We start from the raw sequence: 20569 nt of genomic DNA on the forward strand, positions 1-20569 counted from the left end.
TTGGTTGAATACAGTTTGAATAATCTGAAGCATAAGAGTTTGTCTCAGTTAAATAAAAACAAATTGCTTGGAGGGTTTAAAAAAGTGATCAGAAACTGTCAGTAAAACATTTCTAATGAAACATTCATGAATAAATCAAATTGCTTTTTATTAGATCACATCATATGGCCAAAGAATGTTCAAACTTTTTCAATCTTAAGAACTTGGGGGGGGGGGGGTTTNAATATAGTGGGATTTCTACTATGTGCAGACTTTATCACTCTTTCAACCTGTGACACTTCACTTCGTTTTTTTTTTCTAAAAATATTGCCATAGAATTATTTTTAGAAAAAATTATGCTATCACTTAACATATGCATACTGCCAATATGCATATATTAAGTGATATTCTTAAAACTAATTATTAAATAAATTTTCAGTTAGAGCAAATCTCTGAACATAAAATACCTCTGAACTTTCTTTTTTAAATAAGCTTGCTTTTTTTTTTTAGATTAAGATTACAAAACGTGATATCTGTAGATCGTTACTGTTTTTAAAAACCAACTTCAAATCTGATTTCCTGGAACAAAAGATCAAAGAATAAAATAAAATTAAAAGCAAAATATTTAATAGTTTTTTTTCATAACATATCGATGTATTTTTCAATCGAACAACAATCGGAAGTGAAAAATGACACACAGGAGAAATATTTATTAATATGGATTTCAAATTACTGTATATTAAGTAATCAATGAAAAAAAATTTTTAAAGAAATAAAGATATTCATAAACAAAATCTGAAATAAGTAGTTACTTCTATGGAACATGCGAAAAACATTTCAATTAGGTACTCAGAATAAAGAAGTTATGATTGCAAAAAAGTGTGCAAATATCCATGTTCTCTTCATATCTACTTTTCACTATAAATACATATATTACATATGAAAAAATAATGTGGATACAGGCACACTTCTCAAAAAAAAATAAGTTAAAAATTCAAAATCACTCTTAAAACATAAAAATCACAAACTTCTCAGAAAGCAAAAGATAAAGCATGAATAAAGACAAAAACCCTGACAATTTTAAATAGAGGTACAGGCATATTGAAGAATTGTGTTTTTTCATTATTAACAACCAAATAAAATAAAATACACACTTTTAATAATAAAATTTAAAAAATAAAATTGTTCATTGGATAATTACCAGAAACAATAAAACAAATTAACTCATTGCTATGAAGTAAGTTAACTATTTATTCCCTTACATTATTTAAAAGGAGCTACAAAAATCTGATGATCTATCAGTTAAAAATTAATATTTTATGCGGTGAACAGAAACTCATATATTTTTTCCTTTCATTCTAATTTATCCATATAAAATTTATTTCTAAATTCCCTTTTTTTGAAACTACATTTAAGTTCAGAGAGAGAATAACACAAAAAAATTTCAGACTAAAATAAATGGTAATATACTTTGATATTATATTTTTATTTTCCCATTTAATTTTTCAATAATTTATACTTTTAAACATTTATATTGCAATAGGTCTGTGATATTTTTAAAAATAAATAAGTAACACATACCTGTATCACATTTAATAAGAATTTAAACTAAAGTGCGAAATTTTTCAGGGTTTTAAGATTTTATCTCGAGAAAAAAAGATTGGTAATCACTGTCTTAAATAAAATAATTATTCAACAATATAAAATTCCATAAATTCATTTCTTCTTTTTAGTGTTTATTAAATAAACTCAGCTTTACAAAGAAATTTCATAAGCAAATAAAATTTTCAACCAATTAATCTCGATGAGAATAAAATTTTCAACCAATTATTCTTGATGAGAATAAAATTTTCAGCCAATTATTCTTGATGAGAATGACAAAGAAATTTATAAACCTATTCATATATTAAGTTTTTTTTTTTTTCTTTGTTTATTAGAAAAAAACTTATTAGCTTTTCACCAGTCACATATAAGACTAAATATTTTATTTATCTAATTTTTAATTTAGTTTCAAATGAATTTTTAAATGAACCCTACTTTAAATAATAATTAATTATACTTTTCCAATATAAAATGACTACCAGATTAAAATGGCCATTGCTTGAGTTTTCTGAATGTTATCTAAATAAATTCTCTAAAAGCTTGAAAATAGGTAATAACTTTAGGCATTCAGTGTAAATTTGAAAGTAAATTTACTATCATAACTTATTAGTAACTTTGTTCTACCTATATTATATTATTGAAGATATGTTCTCTCTCTAAAAAGCAACATAATTATCTTTTAAAGTAAAGAAGACAAATTCAATTTTTAAAGAATATTACTCAATAAACATTTATTATAACCTGTAAGTAAATTAGAAGTTAATTCAATTTTAAACAGTAAAAAAAAAGTTAAAAGCAACAATTTTCCAGTCTGAAGATCTAGTCAGTTGTATTATTTATAGTAAGCTTTGTAGTTAATAAATAACTGCAATAAAAAAAAGTTTATATCTTCTATTCATGAATATATTAGCAAAACTGAGTTTATAACAGTCAAACAATGCACATATTTTTATAATAAATATTAGGCCTGTTTCACATAATCAGAATCTTGGACAGTTTATCTTTCTCTACCAATACTTATATATCCTTATTTAAAATAAGGTTGATATAAAAAAAAGTTTTAAACAAAACTAATTAAACTTCAAATGTGACACTAAAAAGCACTTAATGAAGGGAAACCAATTACTCACTGATCAATTCCATAAGTTACTGAAATTAATATTATCTTTTTGCTTAAGATGCATTAAATTATTATGCCAAATTTAATTAACACCAAATGAAAATAAAATGAACTTACTTCCTAAAATATTTTCTGACAAGTTTAATCAATAATCAAGTTCAGTTTAAAAAAAATTCAGAATTTATTTTTAAACTAAAATGAAGAAAAAATGCAACAATAAAACAATATTAATCAATAATCAAGTAATGTGATAATTAATTAAATTATGGTATTATATTCCCTTCATTATCTGATTTGCATTTATTACCATATTTATTGTCAGCTTTAGGAAAGAGTATTGTTCCTGATATAACAAACTTTCTTGTTGGACTAGAAATTAATTTTATTTCCAAGTTTTCACCAAAAAAAAATTCTTGCATAGCATGATATAGTTAAAAAAATGAAACATTTTAACAATATTTTAAGGCAGTTGGCATAATATAACAAGTAACAGGCAAAGGATGTTCGTAGTTCTTTCTCGTTATACCAGAAATGATCATTTTTAGTCAATAATTTTTCCAGAAAAATTAAGTTGGTGCATAGTATAAAAAATATAGTATTCCATAACAAGAAACTCAGACAATTGGTAAACAACTCTTTTTTTAAAAAAAATAAACTATAATGTTTGTAGCAGATAAAGAGTAGATTAATAGCACAGCAGGTAGTAGATTCATAGATATAACATTTAAACTTTGTTATACCAACATTGATCTTTTTTAAAATTATTTTCAATTTACAATTTTTTCATGAAAAACATAGTTTTCCTAGACAGAAAACTCAAAATAATTTACTAAGATGAAAAAAATTGTAAAAATATATATATATTTTTTTTTAAAGGAGGGATATTTTTACCATAAATTTAGGCAATTGGCATAACATCGTAGGAAGCAGCTATAATTAAGAACAACAACACTAATTGAAAAAGCAACTGCTATTATAAATCCTTATAAGAAGCAAAATAATAACAATAATTTTCTGCAATAAAAAATAATCTGAAACAACTGAATATTTAAACAAAATGGCAAAAACTTAATGGAATTATAGACAAAAGCAACAAAATTTTGCTTACCACTTTCATGTCGATATTACATATCTGTATTTTAAGCTATAATATTTCAATATAGCAGATGAATTATTCATATTAACGATTACTTGTTCTTAAACAAAAGAAAATTTAAGGCTATGTTAAATTATCCTAAATTTATTCGATTTAAAATATTAAATAAAACTTTGCCAGTTGATAGAAACATATTTAACTTTAATGAAGAACTTATAGCAGAGTTGACTATGGATCAGACACTGTCTGCACTAGGCCTGATGTCTTCAGGCTTATTAGATCAATCAAAAAGTATCTTAAAGGAAAGATTTTTAAAATTCTTAGAAGGTATATATTTATAATGAAGCACAAGTTTCAATCGGGAAAATACTTGATCTAAGTGCTTCAACTCAGACCAAATTTATAAGGGAAATAGACAAACCAATTATTAATTAAAATTGAAACTCAATTTTAAAACAAATATTGTATTTTATTTTACTTTGTAAACCATCTTTAACCATATTTAAGCATTCATTACATTTATGAATGTAATAATTGCTTTCATTATGAATTATTTTACACTGGATTACAGAAATCATTTAAAAATGGATAAGGTAACAGAATATCCAAGTTTGTCATCCTCCCTAATTATTAATCAAAGATTAACTGCTTGATTAAATTCAGCATCTTAAAATAAAAACTTTAAAATTTATAATATTTAAATTTTTGCAATAAATAAATCTTTTGATACTGTTGAACAAAAATACACTTAAATATAAGCAGTTAACTAGATAGCCTATTTGAACACTTATGTCGCACAAAAATGAGCGCTTGTCTAGCGCTACACAACTTTTTTAAAATCAGATCAAATATATTAAGAAAATGAAACATCGTAAAAGGAAAGTCTTATGTTTTAAGTAAGAAGCTTAGATTATATAGTGTATATTCAAAGCAATTTTTTTCTTTCATTTGAAAATACTTTTTTTCACTTAAACTATTTTATATAACTGCAGCTTCACTAGGTAAAGGTGACGGATTAGGCAAATCAGGAATATGACGACGGCTGAGAGTGTCTCCAATCAAATTTGACACCATTTCCCGATCTTCTTGATTTATAAAGCCATGAAAAACCAACTCTTCAGAAAGACAAGTAGGAGTATCTTGTTGAGTCACTTCACAAGACAATTGTCTGTTCATTTTATCATCCATTCTTAACAAAATTGTCATGACATAATTCTGTCCTTGCTCTTGAGGTTTAATATTGCACATAATATTTACAATTCGTCTAGTTTCAACATCTTGTGCTTCGGGTGATGTCGATTTGGCAGAATCGGTCATTTCAGGAGAGGTTGTTCGCTTCTGAATTATAGGAACATGAGTAGCCGCGTACGCAGTAAGTGGATAGATACCATTTCGAACATCATCTAAAAACTTTTCCAGCTCTAACTTTTGCGCATCAGTCCGTGTTATTTCAGGGCCAGGTTTACCACCCTTAACGGGCATCATAGCCAATACATCATTCTGGTGATTATACTTTGAACGTAAAGCCTCATCCGTTAACTGTTCAGGTTGATATGATGCTGAATTTACAATTATATGTGCAGCTAAAAGTTTTAAAGGATGCACTTCAAATATTATGGGATGAAACAACAATTCACGAACTGTAGCCCTTTCATTCGGATTTTTACTGAGGCATCTTCGAATGAAATCTTTTTGCAACTGGTTTTCAAGAGATTCGATGGTTTTGTTTACGACGTCTTCAGTAACTTGATTTCCTGTGTCACTAGAGATTGGTATTTCCAATGCAGCCATTTCTAATGCGCACATTCCAAATGCATAAACATCGACAGCTTGGGTCAACAGAGGAAATGTCTTGGTTCCATATTCTGGAGCTATAAAATGCACGTTTTTCAGATCTTTTCTGTACGTTTTAACATGATAATGAATAGCATCTGGTGCTACAGAGCCTATTTTTATTAAGCCATTATGTTGGATGAATATTGTATCACAGGTAAGATTACCATGAATGATGGGAGGTGAACAGGAATGCAGATAATTTAAGGCTGAGAGGATCTGAGAACACCATCGTTTCCATGAAAGTAAAGGCAATTTTATAACATTGCGTTTAGTCTTTTTCAAAAACTGCTTCAAAGAGCCACTCGACATGTATTCCGTAATAAAAATAACTCTTGGACTCTCAGAGTCCTTGTCAATCCAATACTTGTGAAGTTTAACAATGTTAGGATGATCTAGTTGAGTTAAGCTATCGAAAACCCCTCGGATTTTCCCTTCTTGATACTTAAAATTTTTACGCTCTGAAAACTTAACTTCATTCCAAACAACTTCAACTCCTTCTTCAGTATCCATGGCTAGATATGCAGCATCTACGCCGGGTATGTCACGTTGCTGTACTTCTTCGCGTCTTTTTAGCCATCTTCCGCAGGGGCTTTCCTCTAAGTTTTCACTCTCGTCTTCAGAATCATCGCAACTTTCGCGCTTTGCTTTGATATCGGTTTCTTGGTCACCACCAGTATTAGTAGTAGCCATATTAAATTAATGTTTCTAAAACGATTTCAACGATATTAATGAGTAAAATACTAGTAATTTAGCTTGATTTGATCAGTGGATTATAAATAAGAAACAGAAATCACTAATTAATTCACGCATCAATCTAAATCTTCATAAATCCATTCTGAAACGGAAACAGCTTAGCTTGATTTATTGCGTTGTTCTTGAATTACAAAATTGTTATTCTCATGCTCATGTTAGCTTCAGAAATTTAATTGCTAGATGAATCTTCACCTCATCTATAAAATTATTTCAAGAGCATTTATATTGTGATGAAATATTATACATAGTTATTTTCTGACATATAATTGTTTATTTTGTAACTTAAAACTTATGAAATTTCATCTTGTTCATTGTAACCGTAGCGATGAAACTGCGTTGCTTAGCAACTGTTGAATATGAGGCAGAAACGCAAACTGACAAAAATATTACTGCTCTAAAACATTAATAATCCTAATAACAAACAAAATTGACGACTACTCTCAAAATATTAATTGTTATTAACGGTTCGTAGTCTTCATTTAATGGCGAACATTATACATCAAACTGGATGTTCTCAGCTTATACCTGGAAATAATAGAAATGATGAGAATATTGAATTCAGTCATGGTGATAAATGTATTTCTCAAATTGTTGATGGTCAGTATATTTAGTTAGTGGTTTATGTGCCTCTATAGTTCTGTTTTAGAATTTCTATAGCACATCGTTATTTGTTTAATCCTTTTTTTTTAGTTACTAAACCTTGTTTTTATTAAAAAGTGAGCATTTATTATTATTATTATTTTCTCAGCATTTTTGTGGCATAATGCAAGGGCTTGAGACATTGATTTTTATCGTAAATTTATAAAAAAAATTACTAAATTTTATTGAATATTATTATTTGTGCAACTTGATACTTTAAATTGTTTTGAATAAGAAATCTGATTTAGATAAAATAAATTAATTAAAAAAACAACTTGATTGACGATGCTTAAGAATTAAGTGAAAGAAATGAAAGTGATAATTCGTATTTTTGTACCATTAGATTATGAAATATGGCAAGTAGAAATTGGAAAATATGATTCCAAATCAAGACACTAGTCGAAAATTAGGGCCTCTTGATGCAATTTTTAATTTTTTTTTTCTCCTCCCCTTGTAAAGAATTTTTTGCGCTTGTAAAAAAAATGTTTTTACTGATTTTCAGAACTCATTTGCCCAAATATTGACTTCACGTAAGAAAAAAAAAATTATAATAATAATAAATTTTTTTTTACTCCGTATTCTTTAATTTTCAGAAATTTTTTTTAATCGTTATGGATTCCTAAAAATAACGTAACTTGAAATGAAGAATTTCAAAATTTGAATGAGCTTTGAATTGGAATTGTTTCCACCGAGAATAAATATGAACTTAATTTCATTTATTTTTAATAACATATACTTTATAAATGCTTTTTGTTAAAATTTAGAGATTTTACCCTAACAGCAATATTTACTTACATAAGAACTTTGAAATAAAATAAATTATTCTTCATATGTCTAATAATGGCAAGCGTATGATGTTTTTCTTAATGTATGGAGTAACAGTTTTGTTGGTTATTACGTAATTGCAGTTATCAAAAATAGTAATACATCCAAATAACCTTTTCCTCCTAATGATACTTAATTTAATTTGTTATGATTTGCGTATGCCAAAGTTCAAACGTATAAAACTAAAAATTTAGGTAGCTAATCGTATATTTAAGCAACGAGTGAAATGCTGCTCTGTTTTCTGAAAAAGTTTTAATAAATTAGTAGGGAATTAATTTGTAATACTTGTAGAAAAAGGATAATTACGCCCACTCTTTTTAAGTGTTATCCCAAGATAACTGCCATAAGCTTGCTTTTCATATGATAATTTGAATTTCTGATATGTAGTCGTGGTAAAATTGCTTAAAATGAACATACTAAACTAAATACTAATTTAAATTTCTTTACCACCAGAAAATATATCTTGACAGAACGGAGCAATTTGGCATCTCTGCAGTGGTTATATTTGGTTGTTCTTCTTCTTTGCGCAGGAATAAAGTGATAAAAAAAAATTACAAAGTGGTACTTTACGCTCGCCTTCCAATTAGGCGAACCGGATTCGAATCCCAGTCGATACGAATTCTGCATCCGGCTTGCACCGACCACATTGCTAACATGAAATATCCTCAGTGGTAGACGGATCATGGATTAGAGTCCCCTTGATGTCCGGCTAATCGTGGGTAGTTCTCGTGGTCTTCCTCTCCATGCAACGCAAATTCGGGTTAGCTCCATTAAAAAGTCCTCCACGAAGGCAAAATTCTCCCAATGCTCGATCTTCTTGGAATACTAGATCTCGACTTCGACCTTTGTCTTCTGGATTGTGTTCAAAATTACAAGGCTATGGAGTTGAACATTAGTAGTCGTAAACCCATAAAATTGGGTCGGCTGTTCAACGATGGTTATATAAAATTTAAAAAAAGCGGTACTTTAATTAGTATTAATTTTTATTTGTTTACTTTATGTGAGTTTAAGACATAAATGAAGGACTAAAATTCATTATACGAACCGCCGGATTCGAATTAGTACGATGTAGCTAAGCTGCCCACAGATTCTCAGTTTTACTCTAATATAACAAGTTTTAAAGGGACAAAACTCTTATTATTATAATGTTTCTAAAATATCTAAATCTATTTATTATCATTAATAATAATAATGATACAAAAAGGGGCAATGTATAAAATTACCCTTAAAGGTCTGACTGTGTAATTACGAAAAAATTTTAAACTTTTTTTTTAAATTTAAACCTTTGTTCATTAGCTTTCTCCATCTCTCTAAATTTTTGCTCTGCAATGGACATTGCAGAAGTTTTTTCGCATACTGACAGACGAAACCTTTTGCAATAGATAACGGAATAACAATACTTTAAATGCATTTCAAAAAAAAAAGAAAATACTTAGATTTTGAAAAAAATCACTTTACGCTGGAATTCTCTAAATTTTGTATGTAGATTTTGTAAGAACTAATTTTTCAGCAAAAAATCACTATTGAACGATATATGCAATTCTATTTCATTGTATATTTGATATGTTTTTAAAGATTTTACTTCAAAACACACGTAACCATATTATTGATCCAGAAAAGAATTATTTTGATGTTTATGGATTACAATTTGTTACAGAGCTGTTAGCGTGACACAGTTTTATAATTAAATTGCCCTTATTTTGAAAAAAATATTTTACAAATTTTTAAAGTTTTCTTTAGATTTATAATTTTAGAGCCTCTGCTTACCGAAAAGAAAAAATTGCATAATTAATGTTGGATTGAAAAAAGTTGTGTTGAACTTTAATAGATCGATTGAACATTCATTAGGTTGAGGAAACTGAACAGTCGAAATGATAGAAGATAAATGTTTTATATTAGAACCCAGCTAGACTTTTCAAGAGCACGTTTTAAAAAACCACTGTTTTGTAGGATTGTCGTATCCGGAAAAGTTGATAGCGGATGCTTTCAATGCTCAACAGAGAGGGAGATACACAAAACTTTGGAATGAAAATTTAAACAAAATAGCTGATAACAACATTTCTGAAGCTTATAAAGGAAGGGATAAGAAGATTCATCAATGGAAAGAATTATTAAACAAAGAAGTTGATAGGTAAAGTATAAGTTTAATTTGCTTAGTGAAAAAGCATCGTCGAAGGCTACATCGTCATATAAAAGTATGCTTTTTTTGTGAATATTATGCTTTTTTCAAAACTGCTGTGAGTTTGCTGCAATTACCCATTCATGTTTTGTTAAGTTTAGCCTTTCTAAGGCCAGCGCTGTCTACGCTCAGTCTGAAAATGACGCCGAACATCAATATGGAGAAAAGCCACAGTTTTGTGAAAATGAAAAACGTTTGTGGTTTAATTTTTTAATGCTTAACAACTTTCCCCATTGCTGCAGTATAAACATTTTCACAAACTGAAAATAAGGCGTTAATTTTGGTAACTTTCATCGACGTGAAAAAATATAGCAAAAATAATTCTTTACGGCAAGATTGAATATATAGTTTCAAATTATAGCTTTGCTTCAAGTGTGAGGCACTTAAATTGTAGATTTTTTATTTTCCTTGTCAACAGAGTTTCGAAGAACTTTGTTAATTGCTAAACATAGTGGAAGGAGCACAAATAATGCCTATTAACAGATATGCTATAGTTTTGGTTATAAAAAGAAGTGCAAGAGTGATGATTAAGGCATGCGTCTTTGATTTTAGAAAAACTTTATGCTAAAACAATACTTTTCCTACATACTATATAAATATGGTTCTGAATAATTTGATTTTTTTCTTTAAAAGAAATTAATATCTGATTATTATTTTCTTCAAAAAGTTTTGCTTTGTCTATATGATATCTAAAACTTTTTGTACAACCTCTGCATCCGTATGAGGAGGGAATAAGAATAGAGAATTAAATATTCTTTATAAAGCAAATGAGGTATTGTACCCCATGTCTTTTTTCACATTGAATCGAATGAAACTGAATTTGTGACGAGATAAAAAATTAGTTTTGAAGTACTTATAATGGTTTTATGTACAAAAAGTACAATGTTTGATTTGTACTTATTTACCCTTTCTAGACAAAAGAATAGGGATTTTTTTTTGCATTGATTAAAATGAAACTAAACACAATTAAATAGGACTGATATAGTTCTGAAATTGAAAGGAATTTTCTGTATAAAAATTACTATTTTTAGCTTGTACTTATTTAAAAAAACTTCTAAACTATTTATCTTAATAACTCCGATTTGGTTTAATTCAATTTAATGTAAAGATACACACAAGATACAATGCCTTGTTTGCCTTTATAGCTATGAGGGAGCACTGTCAAAATTGTAAATAAGAACGAGTCAAAAGCAGTACTTTTTAAGCATAAAATAGAATATCTTATATTTAAAAATACCTAGCAACTTATACATAGAAATTTCTAAACTAATAATGCATTTTATCGTGTTTGATGTCATTCGATTTAGTCTATAAAATGCATAGGAGGCTGTGAATCATTTGTCTAGATAGCATTGTCAGATGTATAATTAAGTATTAGTCCAACATTGTATTTTTTATTTGTAAATCACTATAACTTTTAAACTAGTATAATTAGGATAAACCTGTCTGTTTAAAGATATTCTATTACCTATAAAATCACTCTTATTTCTCTTTTTAAAAAAATAGGGGAGCGTACAGCGAAGAGCATGGGAGTTAGAGGTGAAAATAAAACCCTTAGATACTAATTTTTCAAAGAAGCTCTTTTTTGTCTATAATTACGGGGCTAGTTCTGTATTCGGACATTTTATGTATTTTTAAACCATTTGAATGGTTTCTAGCAATTTATTACACATATTTTTATCACAGAACTTTAATTTTTATGAGAGTAGTAGTTCGTGACCATCTTTAAAATGGTAACTTCTCTTTGCATTTTAATTGCAGATGTTTCTAAAAATGGTAAGCAAAAATAAGTTTTTATTTTAGTGAAGAAGTGACTTAAATTGTTTGTTGAGATGTAGTGGAGGCTTAAAAATGTTATATCACATGCTTGAACCACAGAACTTTTATTTCAAAGCGATAAATAGTAACACGTTCATCTTTAAAACGGTACCTATGTATTTTATATTATATTAATTTTTCTAAAGAGAACAGGAAAAAAAAAGTTTTTACATTTTGAAAAAAATTAACTAAATTGTAACGATTGCAATGGATACTGAAAAATTTAAGTCTCAGATTTACGTTGTGGAATAGCCTATGTTTTAATGGCAATAAACGATTCAACTTGTGTCCCTGTTTTAACCCTTACAAAAAGTTTATGCCTAGGTAAAAAATTTACCTAAACTTCAATGATAATTGTACAACAAAAAAATATTCTCACAAATTTAGATCTCGGATTAATTTTTGTGACCTTATCCTTCTTTTAATTGGTACAAGACCTTATCTACCTATCCTCTTCGTGCCATCTGGCACATAAAGTCTCTTTTTTTAGGCAACCCTGTCCTGAGACAGTCTTCTTGCCTCCTCCCATTCATTTAGTTTTGCTTTGCACAGAACTTGGTGTATGTATATTTGCCAAGTAAGCCTCAGCCTTTCTCTTTAACGTATACTATCAGGTGCCCAATTAAGTGCAATGTTAGCAGAGCTATTCCATCCCGCCGACCAGACTCCCCGTGTAGTAAATGGTGACTGATGCACGTGAAATCTGTCTAGTCGCAAAGTCTTCCATGTTCCCGTAGCAAATCAAGCCTCTGGGGGTACTGATCCAGGAGTTTCCTTGTCTTCTGGATTGATTCAAAAATTTCAAGTCTACGAAGTTGAACATTGGTAGTCGTAAACCCAACATTGGGTCGGCTGTTCAGCAACGGTTATCAAAATAAAAAAAAAGAATATGCCCAGTCCATCTTCATATGGTACCAAACACTTTGCAGCTAAATTATGAGAGTTCAATACTAGAGTACGACAACAGGCTAGAGTGCATGCTTGGAAAATAAGTGGACGCCAAGTTTTGTTCAAATACTGTCGTTTTTTGTTGGCACCCTCTTCCGATTTAGACACTCTAATCCAGGGCCTTTTGAATAGCGTAAACGGCCACCAGACACAATGTTTTTAAGTCTATAAAACAAGGGGTTTAACTATAAAATTTCAATTATTAAAAATGAAGCATTTTTGAGGCATTAAGTTTAACAATTGTAAATAGTAACCATGTAAAATCTGATATTTAAATAATTAATGAATGAATATACAAAAATAAAGGTGTAAATATTTATTTTTTTCTTTTTATTCAAATGTCTAATGCCTTTTATGTTTTACTAATTGTTTACATCATATGAGCAATTCGCAATGCACGCAGTAATTTTTTTCTTCTGCTAAATGCTTGATAAATTGTCCATAATTTTAATAACTCAATTTATGTATTATTCATTAAAACGATAATTACAACTGTGGGATACTGAGTACTTTTCTCTTATATGAAAGTGGATAAAATCTTTTTTAAGCATAAAGTATAAGTGTTTTAAAATATATATTACAAATATAACAGTGCATTTTATAATTATCTCAATATTTCAAAAATTGCCAAAGCAAGGTTAGAAGTTGCGATTGAGTGCCCGAATTACTAAAGGTACCGTCTGAGACACAATGGAAAGAAAGAAATTTTAAAAAATAAGGTTATCAGGACTAAGAATTAGGATTCTCACGGGCAACCTGAGTGCCTAAGGAACCTCGGGCTCTTCTGGAAGTTGCACATGCTCAAAAATGGTGATATAATAATCAATACGATATCCTTAAACAACAAGAGACCTTCAGAGATTCAGCGGGGATCTAATTTTTAAATATGTTCGAGTGTATGGCTAAACTCGAACTGGGAAATTCGGGGTTACAACAGTAAATGAAAGCTTTTGTTATTTTACAAAATTGATGATAAAGAGTTGATAAAAAGTTGTTGACATAAGATAAATGAACCGGTACCTAAAATTTTAAAATCACACAATTTTCATTTTTCATAATTAATTTCTTTGTATAACTGATAGGTTTTCTTCCGCATTTCTATATACCTGCAATTACTTTAAAAAAGAAATTTTATTCGAAGTCCTACAATAAGATATATAAAGTTCTGGTTCTGAGATTTCACTTTTTAGTAAAATCTGTCGATTTACCTTAGAAATTAGTTTGAAAAAAAACTCTATCAGTGAAAAGTTAGGAATCGCGCTGCTCTACTGTTTCATTCAGGTACATGTCGACAGCTGTTTTTTTTACATCAATTTTAGCTGAATAATTTTTTCTTACTATGCTATTACAAAAATAAATAACGCTTCCTCATCGAATGATAAAGAAACTTATATTGCAAATTTAAATTTATAATGTTTTGTTTTCAATGTTTAAAGTGTTTTAAAACATGTGCTTTAGCTTAGCAAAAGAAATTGAATGTATCGAAGAATGTGACAGAGATGTTTTTAGAAAGCGGAATTACTTTGCTGACCTAAGCAGAGCGTCGCAAATGACAGCAGAATACAGAAAACGAATACCAGACCACACCTCGGATGATGAAATCGACATTTTGTTGAAACAAGTACGATATATGTATTAGTCTATTAATGTAGCTATTTTTATATACTTAGATTTTTATAGTGCATCATTAGGAATGGTTGCTAAATAAGTATTACACTTACATTCTGTTAAATATGGAGTAAAGAAATTACTTTAGAGAACAGTCTTATTTCTGTTGCATGAGATTTTGGAACAGATCTTATGTATTTTCACGTCTCAGATTTCAAATCTATAATCGTTTTCTCTCTACAAGCTACAGTTTTAATGCAATTCAACAACATATTCATAACTAGCATTTTTTAATATTCCCTTGAGTGAACACTAAATATCCTCTCTTTTCTGTTACGTAAGGAGTAGTATGAAGAAGGCAATAATATATTTCAGTAGATGCGATACGTTATGGTCATATGTTTTTTGTCTTCGTGTTATTTTAAAAGGAGCAGGCAAGTGTATATAAGGATATCAACCTTTATAAGCTCGTATATTCTTAAAAAAACAAAACTAAAATTACTGTTTTTAAAAAAGTCTGTAGCTTTCCGAACGAAAATAATATCAGATTTGAAATTCACACACCCGAATTGGGTAGGATTAAATTATTTATATAAATGCAACAAAAATTTTGTTATCCATTGTAATTTACTGGTGAATACCGTTATAACTTTTATTAATTTCATGCTGATGATTGCCAAGATATTTAAAATTTCTATGTTTATTATTGATCAAAGCATGTGATTTTTCTGCTTAATAAGAATGGCACTATAATAATATAAAACAATTTTTAATGACTTTCTTTTCAAATTACATGGAGATGTACTTAAAAAAAATTACTTTAATTCCTGTAGGAACTTTGTAACTTGGGTAAAGCAGATGAAGATATGAGACAATGTTCAAATGATTTTAAAAATTGTGGAAGGTAAAATAGGTTTTTATTATTTTTTTTATTTTACTATAATTTATTACATAATGATAGCGTCTGATATTTATTTCAAATTTTATCACAACTTCAAATGTGCATTTTCTTGTTTTTATTTCAGCTATTTTTCAAATAATAAAGATAATCCTTAATGTTTCATAAGCAAAGCTGCTAAGCTGGTTTTAATTGCAAAGATAATATCTGCTATTCATTACTTGCAAAATATGTTTCATTTCTTTGTTATTTACAGAAAATTGAAGAATGCGCGATCTTCACTGATGTCCGAAGTCGAAGCAAAAGTTATGACTTTAAATGTCAATAGACGTTGTCAGCATATGGAACCTCTTTTAAGCTACCCTTATATACCAAGCAATCACCCTATCGATCAAATATACCGTCAAAAGTAAGACAATCAAAACAAGAAGCAAAAAATTGATTACTTAAGGACTAGTTATTAATTATTGATTTCTTCTCTTTTTTTTATGCATTGCATATTTTATGTCATAATGTATAATGTATAATATCTGTTTGGAAAGGCCATATGCTAGGCTCGTGAATAATTATATATATATATATATATAATTATTCATTTTTCTTGTAATTCNTATCCTCCCTCGTTCAAACTCCGTAAGTTGCTTGAATTTCTTATTCTTCCGTCGTGGAGGCATACTCAGGTCTCACTAAACGTTTGCCACTAACAAATAATCATAGACTATTTTCAACGTCCCGCTACAGCACTTTATTTATACGCTTTCAGCATCAATTCAGAGGGCGCTGCGCGCGCCACGCACGCGCGATGGCTCTGAAACTTTATTAATTTGCATAATATCCTATAATTGACATTTGCTGCGAATTTCATTTGATTCTGATGATTCCTTCATGGTGTTGCATTTTCTACAAACAGCAGTTTATATATGTAAAATAATTTAATTAAAATTTTTCATTATAAAATTTTATTTTTTATCTTTCTTTTCTTTAACTTATCCGCAACTTGATTCTGATTCGACAATGACTTATAAATGTTCATTATTTAAAAAAAATTGTTGAGAAATAATGTAAAATTTTAACATTACTACTTACATATGAATTTCATTAACTGGTTGCTAAATTTTATTTCCCAGTTATAAAGATGACACGAGTTCAGTTTAGTGTTACACAAAGTATAAATTATAAAAGAAGTAAAGAAAACTACTCGTTTACATTAACTATTCATGATAATTTGCCATCAACTGTGCTCAACCCTTCTATTTGTGAAATTTCGATATAAATAATACATTAATCATTTGACCTTTACAACATTAGCGAATGCATTATTCAGGTTTCAAATATTTTGTTAAAAAAGGAAAAATCCAATATTATTATAAAATTCTGAAATTTAAATAATGAGAATTATGCTTCGCTATTGGAAAATTACTGTTTCTTCGCATGAACATTCAGGTCTAATTTTCAGGGTGCTGAGTAAGTACTGAAAAATAAAATTGAAGAAAAAGGCTTTTAACATTAGTATTTTAGTGTTAATATTGAAACTGATTAAAAATGTGGATTAACTCCTTCAGGAATTTTTTCCCACTTCTGATTATAGAGATTAGTAAGTGATCAATCCTTCTCAGAGCAATAGCAAGTCTAACCTTAAGACGTCTTCAGACTGAATTGTTTGGCACAATCATAAAGTTAATATAGGTTTACGTAGAGCACTACACAAAACAATTTTTGTACTTAATTTTTATTTAATCTACACATTTGTAACGACAAAACTTTCTTTGATTTCAGTACAGAAGAAGAATGGGCCAAGAATTTAGATGATAAAATTCAAAATGCAGTGGATATTCGAAGAGAAGCCTCTAATGCTCGATGCCGAGCGGAATCTTTCATGAAGCACCATCTCAGTTGCACAGTTGATGCCTGGCATAGAACTAGCAAAGCCCTCATAGAATCTGTGCAAAGAGATGAGCGACGTTCGCATAACATCCAGAAACTTTTAAAAACGGTTTGTATTCTTAGTAGGGCAGCCTCTCCATTTTTGATATACTGGAACTATTTATTAAGAACAACGAGGTTTTTAGACTGCTTTCCAGCGAGAAGATTTTTTTCTGTCTTTCTACATCTATTTTACGTATCCATAAATTCCACTAATTTTTAAAAATTTTCGAATATAACAAAAAGTTATCCGGCAGGATTCTTTTTTTTTGGGGGGGGAGGGGTAATTTCCGAGTTGATTTCATAAAATTTATAGTGGTGTAGAAATTTTTTTAAACAAGTATGTTCTGGGTATTAGATTTTAAAAAAAAATATAGAGAAAAGTAAGGATCTATTTAGTGGTAAGGATGCTCAAACTGTGTATTCCCTCACTGCACATTCCGTGGAATTAAGTCTTAACAGGAACACGGAATAACCGAAATTATTGTTCCAACTTCGACTCATTATAATTCATGAAATAAATAAGACTCAAAAGTTGTGCTGCTTGTGTATATTTAAGCAACAAATATAACTCTTTTATGGACAATAGTTATTAATTAATTACGTGTGAAGCCTTCAAGTGACCGTCGATCATCAAATTCTACACAGGAACGTTTTAATATATCTAAGGAAAGGCTTTGCTAGTCAATACTGAACTTCAACAGAGTAGGCTTATGTTCCAAATTTATTAAAGATTTAACGCTTACAAGTAAATATCATGCAAATTGGTTTATACATTTACTTTATACCATAAGAAAAATATCTATTGCTATAACATGCGGAAGCAATTTAATTTAGTTATCTTAGATAATAATTGCTCATTAAAGTTAAAATGATAATTTTGGCTCATTTTGAGGTTTCAAATTTCCTTGAGAAACTAAGATTTCTATTCTTTTTGCAGGTAGGGGAAAATATTAGTTCCACAAATCAGCGAATAGCATCCCTTCATGATGATTTGAGAGTGCAAGACCGTGGGAAAACGTTACAGTTGTGGCGTTTGCAAACGATGACGTATCGTCCTGGACCGGATCACATTAGAGATGAACCTATTAAAAAGTAACTGACAATATGGCTTATAAACTAAACTAAGTATCGTAAAAAAGGAAACTAGAAAATAACATAGTGCTGTGGGAGTGTTTTGACCCTGGAATAGTTTATAGAAATGATGAAAAATTTTGTTTGAATAAGGTTTTTAATTTAACAAATAACCCAAAGAAACTGAAGCTAAAAGATATTACCTATTTAAAAAATTTATTCGCTTCAAAAACACACAAAAAAGAAATAACATTCGACATGTTTCAAGAGCTTGAAAAATAGGCGCCCATTTTCAAAATTTACCTGACGTAAATGAGAAGATGCTAAAGTGATTTGAATTATAAAACGCTTTATATTTTGAAGTGAAAAAAAATATATAAAAGGTCCCCACAAAGGACAGTGTCCCAGTTGTGTCAAAGGGTCAATTCCTATGGTCAAAACTGTTGCCATTTTTTTTTTTATATACACAAGGGAATTGGAAACCTGCAAGTAACGTCATCGTAGATGAATCGTGACATTTGTCGATACAGAAGCCAATCTGGTTCAACACGTCGCTTACAAGTATCCAATGAAAACTAATTTAAATCATATAGTTAAGCATAATCACTCCCTTTATTCTCTAGTTTCAAGCACCCAATAGAAATCAGTATGGTCTTGTTTATAATAAAACATCTTTAAATGAGACGTGATCAAAAATTTTCCGTTTGAGATCGCTGTTGCAGAATGCGTGCATTGCAGTGAAGCTAACAAACTGCTTATATTACAATAACCTTTGATTATTCCTAGTCCCCACTAAATTTTGTAAATGTCATTAAATATTTAATATTTATGAAATTTATTGGTTTATTTTTATAATTCCCGGCTCATAATGGGGCATGCAATAAATTCGGTATCTTTTGTAGAATAATCAAGTTCCTATTGCAAAAGAAAAATTAATATTTTCAATTAACACTAAAAAATTCGTTGTTAAGAGTTAAAGCATACTGTAGTATTTTGATTTAAGAAATACTTGGGAAACAACACTTATGGCAATTTACCAAATTTATAGGTAATAATGCAAAATAACCAGATTAATCACATTTACCGTAATCTAGACTAATGCAGGTGTACTACCAAATGAATCCAAACAGCACCAGTGTCTGTGTTATTTTTTTTTTATCACCACAGAATAAAATTCGATATATATGCATCATAGAATAAAGAACGTGCATGTGCAAGCTTGTCTATCGAAAATCAACGTTGTAGAATGGTGCTCAAATCTTAGTGCTAGTCGTGATTCAATTCGATACAAGTTGATCTGTTAGGCCTTTTACATGCATGATAACGTAAGTACCCATATCGCAAATATCATTGCTCAGAAATATCACACACTTAAGTAGGACTCTCTTTTTGTGTTTTTTTTTTTTCTTTTTTTGTTTTTACCTCTTCTTAAAAATACCAATAAAAAGTCAATGGCTACTTACTTAGACGGAGAAAAGCAACAAGCAGTTTCAGCCTTCATCTAGTCGCAAGAAGACGGGTCTAACCAAATGGTTATGTTCTAACAGGTGAAGTGGAGTCACGATCGCTCTGAACAATATTAGATCAGAAAAACTTTTTAGCTGGTTCTTTTTTTTTGTTTTTTACCACAATAAAGGACACACGACTTGCTCTTCCTCCATCTTTTTTATTTCTATTTCACTTAATACACATGACTCTTCCCAGCGCCATCTCTTGATCTTTTTTTAATTAATTTGGCGCGGGAACATACTCCCGACCTTGAAACCTTAAGGGTTTCAAACTAAATAAATGATAACATATAGAATCAAAGATATATAAAATACAAAATAAGCAATATATGGAAAACATTTAAATCCAACAATATTCACACAATCAAGTAAATTAGTAAAATATATAACAAAATTTTAATTATCATTGATAGGCAATAGACAAATATCACGAACATTTCTTTTCAACAAATTGCCATTGGCCAACCTTATATTGACAACTCGTACCTTTTCATCTTTACCAAAAATAATTTCCGATATTCTTCCAGTCAACCATTTGGTACTAGGCATACTTTCGTCTTTAATCAAAACTAATGAACCTACTTTAACATTGTTTTTAGGAAACATCCACTTACCCCGTTGTTGCAAATGGGATAGATAATCTCGTTTCCAGAGCTTCCAAATTTGTTGACTGTATTTAGTAATTTTTTTCCATTTAGAAAGTTTATTTTCAGGAATGTCAACAATCTGAGGCTCAACAATGGAAGTTAAGGGGCGGCCTATT

The 20569-nt window shown here is 29.3% G+C and overlaps 2 protein-coding genes across 2 annotated transcripts in view; one reads left to right on the forward strand and one right to left on the reverse strand.

Moving 5' to 3' along the window:
* Positions 1-589: 589 nt before the first annotated feature.
* Positions 590-6570, reverse strand: LOC107450824 (nuclear receptor-binding protein homolog). Its single transcript, XM_016066731.4, has one exon. It carries the CDS (start codon positions 6321-6323, stop codon positions 4776-4778), a length of 1548 nt encoding a protein of 515 aa, XP_015922217.2. The 5' UTR covers positions 6324-6570; the 3' UTR covers positions 590-4775.
* A 159-nt stretch (positions 6571-6729) lies between these two features.
* The window catches only part of LOC110283564 (tektin-5), an 18735-nt gene continuing 4895 nt past the window's right edge, over positions 6730-20569 (forward strand). Inside the window, exons 1-7 of the mRNA XM_043043105.2 lie at positions 6730-6983; positions 9801-9981; positions 14254-14416; positions 15237-15307; positions 15558-15710; positions 17078-17294; positions 18165-18319. Of these exons, the coding sequence (XP_042899039.1) occupies positions 6869-6983; positions 9801-9981; positions 14254-14416; positions 15237-15307; positions 15558-15710; positions 17078-17294; positions 18165-18319 (1055 nt within the window). The 5' untranslated portion in view covers positions 6730-6868. The remainder of the gene's footprint in view (positions 6984-9800; positions 9982-14253; positions 14417-15236; positions 15308-15557; positions 15711-17077; positions 17295-18164; positions 18320-20569) is intronic.

The sequence above is a fragment of the Parasteatoda tepidariorum genome, chromosome 5, assembly GCF_043381705.1.
Source record: "Parasteatoda tepidariorum isolate YZ-2023 chromosome 5, CAS_Ptep_4.0, whole genome shotgun sequence".
Classification (NCBI taxonomy): domain Eukaryota; kingdom Metazoa; phylum Arthropoda; class Arachnida; order Araneae; family Theridiidae; genus Parasteatoda; species Parasteatoda tepidariorum.

Excerpts from the sequence above, each read along its gene's own strand:
- LOC107450824 (XM_016066731.4), bottom strand. The coding sequence starts at position 6,323 with ATGGCTACTACTAATACTGGTGGTGACCAAGAAACCGATATCAAAGCA.